Below are 9,493 nucleotides of genomic sequence, written 5' to 3'. Positions count from 1 at the left end.
GCCTGGCCTATTAGCTCATTTTAACACCTTTTTACGATAGCCTGTTCCAAAAAATCCAAAATCAGACAGCTTCCTAAACCTCAACTTTATTCAAATTGCTTTCCTTGGCGAAGAATGTAGTAAGTCAGCCTTCCAGCCACCAGCCCCCTTCCCTCTGGTCTTTCGCTCCGGAGGCGCTTACCCTAGACACAATGGGACAGAAGGTGGGGGGTGGGGGAATTCAGGTCAGGCTTTTATGCAAAAACCCCCTTCTGCAAAGAACAAAATTTCTGGTACCTGCCCTTTCCAGAGCTGCGGGCAAACTCAGCCTTGGTGACTCTTGGTGGCCTTGACAATCCCCACTTACCAAACTGTGCTGATTAAGAATGAATGGAAGGAAAGTTTTTCCCTTTTTTTTAAACAAAGCTTCCTATTTCTAACAAGACACAGACTATCTGTCTGAAGCAGGGTGCAGACCCCAGAGGCAGAGTGCAGAGGAGAAAGGGTCAGAGTTGTGTCTTCAGAAATTACCTAATCGGAATTTGCTTAAGAGTTTACTTTTCGGGGTGGGGGATTGGAAGAGAGGAAGAAATTTTAGGTTTCTTCAATGCTGGGTTTGGGAACAGGAAGGAAAATCGAAAACTGCAGACGTTGTCCACAAACGTTCGTGCTGGAACCCCACTCTAAAAACTTTGTTCCTTTAGAAACCATACCTCCTTTCATCCGGCGAAAGCAAAGCAAAGCAAAACCCAGACACAGGATGAGCATGGAGTAGTTCTGAAAGACGTGACGGTATCACCAGACCCGAGAAGCAGCTAAGCAGCCAGAGGAGAAAAGCCAGAAGCCGACTGCCTGGGAGGAGGGAGACGCAGGAGACCAAACTGAAGGGAACTAAGGTGGGGGCTGAAAGCGAGGACCATTTTGAACATTTACTGATGCCTGTGTTGTTTTTTACTGTGACCTCAGTGAATCAAACAAGAAAATGGAGCTAGTTGACATTTCTGCCCAAACTAGACAGACTTTGAGACACCAAGTTATCTCAAATCAAGAAATCTCCCCAATGAGAATTTCAATGACCTTAGAAATTGAAGGTGCACTCACCCTTTTTTTTTTTTTCTTTTGAGACATAGTCCTGCTCTGTCGCCCAGGCTGGAGTATAGTGGCACAGTGTAGGCTCACCTCAGCCTCTGCCTCCCGGGTTCAAGGGATTCTCCTGCCTCAACCTCCCAAGTAGCTTTGACTACAGGCGCCCCCTCACCATGCCCGGCTAATTTTCGTATGTACATATATATGTGTGTGTCTATATATATATATATATATATCTGTATATATATGTATGTATATATAGATATGATTTTTTTTTTGACTCGGAGTCCTGCTCTGTTGCTGGGCTAGTGCAGTGGCGCGATCTCGGCTCACTGCGACCTCTCCCTTCCGGGTTCAAGCGATTCTCCTGCCTCAGTCTACCGAATAGCTGGGACAACAGGCGCCCCCCCCCACCCCACCAGTCCGGCTACTTCTGTGTATTTACTAGAGACGGGGTCCCACCGTGTTGACCAGGATGGTCTTGACCTGTGACCTCGTAATCCGCCTGCCTCGACCTTCCAAAGTGTTGGGATTACAGGCGTGAGCAACTGCGCCCGGCCTTTTTATTTTTTAAATATTAAAGTTTTATCCCGTTCCTGTTGAACCATTCCTCATTTAAAAGGTTGAAACGTGGTGAGCCTAGAAGTGTTTATTGCTGGGTTTGCCTTCAGGGCCCCCTCTGCCCGGTTTTCCAGCTCCCCCGCTAGTCTGGGTTACAGGCCATTATTTTTGCATTACAATGGCCTTGGTGAGACTGGCAGACAGGATTAATTGAGAATTCACAAGGGTGGGTCGGAGGGGGGTGTGCCCGCCAGGAGGGGTGGGTCTAAGGTGATAGAGTCTTCATTATAAATCTAGAGCCTCCAGGATGTTAACGTTTTGCTGGACTCAGCTGGTTGCCTCCAGTTCCTGTGGAGGCGACTCACTTCATTCCAACTTCCTGATACTTTGCTTCTGGAGGTCACATTTCTCTAAAATCTTCCAGAAAAAAGTCTTAAGGCTGCCTTAGCCTTTTTTCCAGTCCAGGTCTTAAATTTTTTCCTCCTCTTCCCCAATAATAACGTGAGCATGGATCCAGTTTGTTCACAAAGCCTGCCTTGCTCCGAAGCATCCGAATGTGGAGAATCTTCACCTGCGCCTGTGATCTGTGAGCCTGAAGAAACTTATCCATCCTTGCAAATGTGTTCTGCTGAGATGCCTCACACAGAGACTGGTAAGAAACAAACTTACTCTTTTTTTTTTTTTTCCCCCCAATAGAGATGGGGTTTTGCCATGTTGGCCAGGCTGATCTCGAACTCCTGACCTCAGGTGATCATGCACCTCAGCCTCCCAAAGTGCTAAGTTCTAGGATTGCAGGGTGAGCCACCCCGCCTGGTGGAAACAAATTTATCCTTGAAAGGCCAAGTTCCTTAAGGGAAAAGGGAAGGGGAGGATTAAGAGATCATTTCCCTCTTGAGCAATGATACCCATCACTAATAAGCAAATGATATTATCAACCAGTCCTCTGGAAACCCCCCTTTCGATTGTAACTTGGTGACACCTGCCCTTTGAACTATGTCCCAGGTCTCAGGAGTGTGCACTGAGTTGAAGACAGAATTAGGCAGCTGAGCAGTGTACCGTAACTATGAGAACCTATGGGCTTAGGCACGGTGGAAACAAAAATGTATCGTATAGTTAAATGAGGGTGATGTGCACATCTTCACATAGCACTGGGCACACAGTTATAGCAGATATTATTGCTAATTGACCAGAAGACCTGATATCACAGCTCCGGGATGAGCATCATGTTTTTGTTTTGCCAAAAACGGCAAGGGAAATCATGATGAGATTTATGTAATTAATATATTTATGTAATTACATTCTTTCCGTGTCAGTAATGGCTGGCTCTCCTCTATTCTCTGGGTTTGTGGAAGTTACTGGACAGCTCTGGGTTTGGGAGCACTTCCCATGTTTATTCCTCCTAAGTCCCTGGGAAGTGTGGACCCAACTTTCTGGTAAAGATTAATTCCAGAAAGTTTAATCTACTGACACTCAAATAGGACTTAGCTAGAAGTCCAATTTGACTTCAAGACCTGTGCTCGTACTCATGCTTCTGACGGTAGCAGCAATGGGTGAGGAATACTCATAAAACCGCTACCACTTTCTTGAAAATCAAATTTTCAGAGGTTTTAATAAATTTAAAAGTGAATCAACTTCACCAAGAATGCGTTTGGTAACACTGATGCTATAAAATAGCTTAAAAATTGGTGGGCGGGGGGTGTTGCGCTAAAAAAAAAAAAACAGCTTCAAAACTGCATTTACATTATGAATTCAGTTGTAAAGAGTAGGTTGTGGGAGAGGAATAAATAAACACGATTGCTGTATTTGCGCCTTAGATTTGAATGTCACCTTGTTTCTCTCTCTCTTTTTTCTTTCTTTTTTTATTTTTGAGAGTTTTGCTCTTGTTGCCCAGGCTGGAGCGCAATGGCTCAATCTCGGCTTACTGCAGTCTCCGCCTCCTGGGTTCATGCGATTCTCCTGCCTCAATCTCCCGAGTAGCTGGATTACAGGCATGCATCACCATGCCTGGCTAAGTTTTTCTGTTTTTTAGTAGAGACAGGGTTTCCCCATCTTGGCCAGGTTGGTCTTGAAACGCCAGACCTCAGGTGATCCACCTGACTCAGCCTCCCAAGGTGTGGGGATTATGGGCTTGAGCCACCGCACCTGGTCATCTTTATAATTTACAGTGTTAAAAATACAGGGCTGGGTTTGGGAATGAGCAAGTGGACATATTTTCTTTCTTTCTTTCTTTTTTTTTTTTGAGACAGAGTTTTGCTCTTGTTACCCAGGCTGGAGTGCAACGGCACGATCTCGGCTCATCGCAACCTCCGCCTCCTGGGTTCAGGCAATTCTCCTGCCTCAGCCTCCTGAGTAGCTGGGATTACAGGCACGTGCCACCATGCCCAGCTAATTTTTTGTATTTTTAGTAGAGACGGGGTTTCACTATGTTGACCGGGATGGTCTCGATCTCTTGACCTCGTGATCCACCCGCCTCGGCCTCCCAAAGTGCTGGGATTACAGGCTTGAGCCACCGCGCCCGGCTCTTTTTTTTTTTTGAGACGGAGTTTCACTCGTTACCCAGGCTGGAGTGCAATGGCGCGATCTCTGCTCACCGCAACCTCCGCCTCCCGGGTTCAGGCAATTCTCCTGCCTCAGCCTCCTGAGTAGCTGGGATTACAGGCACACGCCACCATGCCCAGCTAATTTTTTGTATTTTTAGTAGAGACGGGGTTTCACCACATTGACCAGGATGGTCTTGATCTTTTGAGCTCGTGATCCACCCGCCTCGGTCTCCCAAAGTGCTGGGATTACAGGCGTGAGCCACTGCGCCAGCCCCTATTTTTAATTTTTGAGACACAATCTCACTCTGTCGCCCAGGCTGGAGTGTAGTGGTGCAATCTCGGCTCACTGCAATCACTGCCTCCCGGGTTCAAGAGATTCTCTTGCATCAACCTGCCCAGAAGCTGGGATTACAGGCTTGTGTCACACTTCTCGCTAATTTTTGTAATTTTTAGTAGAGATAAGGTTTTGCCATGTTGGCCAGGCTGCTATTGAACTCCTGATCTCAAGTGATCTGCCTGCCTTGACCTCCCAAAGTTCTGGGATTGCAGGCGAGAGCCACCACACCAGTCATGTCATTTAAACAATCATGCAGCAGGGCGCAGTGGCTCACGCCCGTAATCCCAGCACTTTGGGAGGCCGAGGCGGGTGGATCGCGAGGTCAAGAGATCGAGACCATCCTGGTCAACATGGTGAAACCCCATCTCTACTAAAAATACAAAAAATTAGCTGGGCCTGTAGTCCCAGCTACTCAGGAGGCTGAGGCAGGAGAATTGCCTGAACCCAGGAGGCGGAGGTTGCGGTGAGCTGAGATCGTGCCATTGCACTCCAGCCTGGGTAACGAGAGCGAAACTCTGTCTCAAAAAAAAAAAAAAAAAAAAGAGCCGGGCGCGGTGGCTCAAGCATGTAATCCCAGCACTTTGGGAGGCCGAGGCGGGTGGATCACGAGGTCGAGAGATCGAGACCATCCTGGTCCACATGGTGAAACCCCGCCTCTACTCAAAATACAAAAAATTAGCTGGGCATGGTGGCACGTGCCTGTAATCCCAGCTACTCGGGAGGCTGACGCAGGAGAATTGCCTGAACCCAGGAGGCGGAGGTTGCGGTGAGCGGAGATCGCGCCATTGCACTCCAGCCTGGGTAACAAGAGCGAAACTCCGTCTCAAAAAAAAAAAAAAAAAGAAGGTGCTGCTTACTACTTAGAACGTGGGTTTGGGTTGTGGGGATTATCAAAGTACTTTGAATAGGACTCTCTCTTTGAAAGCATAGGACTCTCTTTTTAAATTTTTTTTTTTTTTTGAGACGTAGTTTCGCTCTTGTTACCCAGGCTGGAGTGCAACGGTGCGATCTCGGCTCACCGCAACCTCCGCCTCCTGGGTTCAGGCAATTCTCCTGCCTCAGCCTCCTGAGTAGCTGGGATTACAGGCACGTGCCACCACGCCCAGCTAATTTTTTTGAATTTTTAGTAGAGACGGGGTTTCACCATGTGGACCAGGATGGTCTCGATCTCTTGACCTCGTGATCCACCTGCCTCGGCCTCCCAAAGTGCTGGGATTACAGGCGTAAGCCACCGCGCCCGGCTCAGCAGTATATTTTAATAATTTGACAAAAGTTTTAGAGAAAATCGTCCTTTTATTTGTTCCCAACAGTGTCGCCTCTTCCTTCCTCCATGGATCTGCTTATTCAGGACAGCCCAGATTCTTCCACCAGTCCCAAAGGCAAACGACCCACTGCTGCAGAGATTAGCGCCACAGCAGCGGAAGACAAGGTCCCGGTCAGGAGACAGAAGACCAGAACTGTGTTCTCTTCCACCCAGCTGTGTGTACTCAATGACAGATTTCAGAGACAGAAATACCTCAGCCTTCAGCAGATGCAAGAACTTTCCAGCATCCTGAACCTCAGCTACAAACAGGTGGCTTGTTTTGTTCATCAATAAGATGAACAAAAATTTAGTTTAATTTGCATGGCTAAGATCTCTGTGGATGCACATAGATGTCTGTGCTGTGTGTCAGCACATCCGCTCTTGCAATTAAGTATGAAGATGAAATGCTTTTGTAACTTTCTTCACCTCCTTATTTCATTAAATATCATGTGAATGTGACATAATGTAACCAATCTTTTCTTGCATCGACCAATATTGTGAAAATCCTATCAATATTTTCTTTTTTTTTTTTGAGACAGAGTTTCGCTCTTGTTACCCAGGCTGGAGTGCAATGGCGCGATCTCGGCTCACCGCAACCTCCGCCTCCTGGGTTCAGGCAATTCTTCTGCCTCAGCCTCCCGAGTAGCTGGGATTACAGGCACGTGCCACCATGCCCAGCTAATGTTTTGTATTTTTAGTAGAGACGGGGTTTCACCATGTTGACCAGGATGGTCTCGATCTCTTGACCTCGTGATCCACCTGCCTCGGCCTCCCAAAGTGCTGGGATTACAGGCTTGAGCCACGGCGCCCGGCCTAACATTTTCTTTTTTTTTTGAGATGGAACCTCGCTCTTGTTGCCCAGGCTGGAGTGGAATGGCACAATCTCTGCTCACTGCAACCTCTGCTTCCTGTCTTCAAGCGATTCTCCTGCCTCAGCCTCCCAAGTAGCTGGGATTACAGGCACACGACACCACACCTAGCTAATTTTTTGTAGTTTTAGTGGAGACGGGAATTCTCTATGTTGGCCAGGGTGGTCTTGAACTCCTGACCTCAGGCAATCCACCTGCCTCAGCCTCCCAAAGTGCTGGGATTACAGGTGTGAGCCACCGTGCCCGGCCCAATGTTTTCTTAATCAAAAAGAAGTATGAAACTCCACTTTTGAGGTTAGGAGAATCTGTACTCACACTGGTTCTCATTAAAATAATTTTTTTTTCTTTCTGCCAGCAACCTCCAGCTTGTTTTGTTTTTATCTGTGCGTATTTGCTTGTTAATAAGGCCAACCACTGTTCATTACTTACTGGTCATTTTCTTTTTTTTTTTTTTTTCTGAGACAGAGTCTCACTCTGTCACCCAGGCTGGAGTGCAATGGCACAATCTCAGCTCACTGCAACCTCCGCCTTCCAGGTTCAAGCGATTCTCTTTTCTCAGCCTCCTGAGTAGCTGGGATTACAGGCATGTGCCACCATGCCCAGCTAATTTTTATATTTTTAGTAGAGACGGGGTTTCAACATCTTGGCCAGGCTGGTCTCGAACTCCTGACCTTGTGATCCACCCGCCTCGGCCACCCAAAGTGCTGGGATTACAGGCGTGAGCCACCGCGCCGCGCCTGGTCATTTTCTTTCATTAATTGCCTTATCCTCTTCCAGGCTTTATTTCCTTTATTTCCTTCTCACAAGTGTCACCCCATTGCCCAAGTTGGAGTGCAGTGGTGTTATAATATGGCATAATGGGAAGTTGTAATGACATCAGTTCTACTTTGGCTGGTTTAAGTACAAATCAATGAAACCTGCACCTCCAGGTTCAAGGGATTCTCCTGCCTCAGACTCCCAAGTAGCTGGGATTACAGCCGTCCACCACTACACCTGGCGAATTTTTTTTTTTTTGTATTATTAGTAGAAACGGCATCACCACGCTGGCCAGGATGGAGATCAAGCGATCCATCCTCCTCGGCCTCCCAAACCACTAGGATTACAACCATGAACCACCACGCCTGGCCCTAGCTAGCTAGCCTTTATTTATTTTTTTATTTTTTTATTTTTTTTTACTAGCCTTTATTTTCTATCCAAATGTTCTTTTTTTTTTTTTAGAACAGTCTTGCTCTGTCGTCCACGCTAGAGTGCAGTGGTGCAATGTCTGCTCACTGCAACATTTACTTCCTGGGTGCAAATGATCTCCCACCTCAACCTCCTGAGAAGCTGGGACCGCAGACATGCAGCATTACATCCAGCTAATTTTTTGTATTTTGGTAGAGACGGGTTTTCTTATGTTGGCCAGGCTGGCCTGAACTCTTGGGCTCAAGCAATCTGCTCACCTTGGCCTTCCAAAGTGTTAAGATTATAGGCCTGAGACATGGCGTTGGCAGGAATAAAAGGTAGCAGTATCCTTTTATTCAAAGTACTTCTGGGTTACTAATATTTTACAATTTCTGTCATTTTTTTTCCCTGCAGGTGAAGACCTGGTTCCAGAACCAGAGAATGAAATCTAAGAGGTGGCAGAAAAACAGCTGGCCAAGGAATACCAGTGATGCGAATCAGGTAACAGGAAACTTGATTCTGTTCTTTCCTTTCAGTGATCTTTCTCTTCTTTCTTTTTCTTTTTTTTTTTTTTTTTTTGTTAAAGACGGGTTTTCACCATGTTGGTCAGGCTGGTCTTGAACTCCCGACCTCAGGTGATCCACCCGCCTTGACCTCCAAAGTGCTTGGATTAACAGGCGTGAGCCACCGCGCCCGGCCTTTCAGTGATCTTTCAATCTTGTCCATCCCTGAAACACACAGCTCCAGTCACAGACAGCTGTGTTTGTCTTCTACCCTTTCTGTTAATCCTTCCTTCTCTTTCAGAAGGCCTCAGCACCCACCTACCCCAGCCTCTACTCTTCCTACCACCAGGGATGCCTGGTGAACACAAATGGGAACTTTCCGGTCTGGAACAACCAGACTTGGAGCAATTCAACCTGGAGCAACCAGACCCGGAACATCCAGTCCTGGAGCAACCACTCCTGGAACACTCAGACCTGGTGCACCCAGTCCTGGAACACTCAGGCCTGGAGCAGTCCCTTCTATAACTGTGGAGAGGACCCTCTGCAGTCCTGCATGCAGTTCCAGCCAAATTCTCCTGCCAGTGACTTGGAGGCTGCCTTGGAAACTGCTGGGGAAAACCACAGTGTAATACAGCAGACCGCTAGGTATTTGAGTACTCCACAAACCATGGATGTATTCCTAAACTACTCCACGAACATGCAACCTGAAGATGTGTGAGGATGGATGAAACTGACATTACTCAGTTTCACTCTGGGCACTGGCTGAATCCTTCCTCTCCCCTTCCTCATAGGACTTTTCTTGTTTGGAAGCCACGTGTTCTGTTTACATTATGTCTATCCAGTCAATCTGAATGGAGGGTAGGGTATGGTTGGAGCCTAATCAGAGAGGTTTCTTTGTTTTTTCCTGTTGGATCTTCCTGGAGAAAAGATATTTTAATAACCTTGGCTACTAAGGACACCGTGATAGCAGCTGTCTCTGGCTATAGATAAGTAGATCTAATACTAGTCTGGGTATCTTTAGGGTTTAGAATCTAAATTCAAGAATAAGAAATAAAGTATAAACTGGTGTGGTGAAGGTATGTTCCTATTTTTGGGGACGGGGAGGCTTTACTTATTTTTTTAAAACAGGTATGGCCGGGCACAGGGGCTCA

At 46.9% G+C, this 9,493-nt stretch overlaps 1 protein-coding gene across 2 annotated transcripts; it reads left to right on the top strand.

The window, feature by feature from the left end:
* Positions 1-2,133: 2,133 nt before the first annotated feature.
* NANOG (Nanog homeobox) lies at positions 2,134-9,060 on the top strand. 2 transcript variants are annotated; one of them, XM_039472020.2, is made up of 4 exons: positions 2,134-2,278; positions 5,814-6,076; positions 8,254-8,340; positions 8,692-9,060. In XM_039472020.2, exons 1-4 carry the CDS (start codon positions 2,134-2,136, stop codon positions 9,058-9,060), a joined length of 864 nt encoding a protein of 287 aa, XP_039327954.1. The 2 variants fall into 2 exon arrangements, with proteins under 2 accessions (XP_039327954.1, XP_039327953.1); XM_039472019.2 differs by having other exon boundaries at positions 8,644-9,060.
* The last annotated feature ends 433 nt before the right edge of the window (positions 9,061-9,493 follow it).

This window comes from Saimiri boliviensis, chromosome 7 (assembly GCF_048565385.1).
Source record: "Saimiri boliviensis isolate mSaiBol1 chromosome 7, mSaiBol1.pri, whole genome shotgun sequence".
Taxonomy (NCBI): domain Eukaryota; kingdom Metazoa; phylum Chordata; class Mammalia; order Primates; family Cebidae; genus Saimiri; species Saimiri boliviensis.
This window is presented reverse-complemented; position numbering and strand designations above follow the sequence as displayed.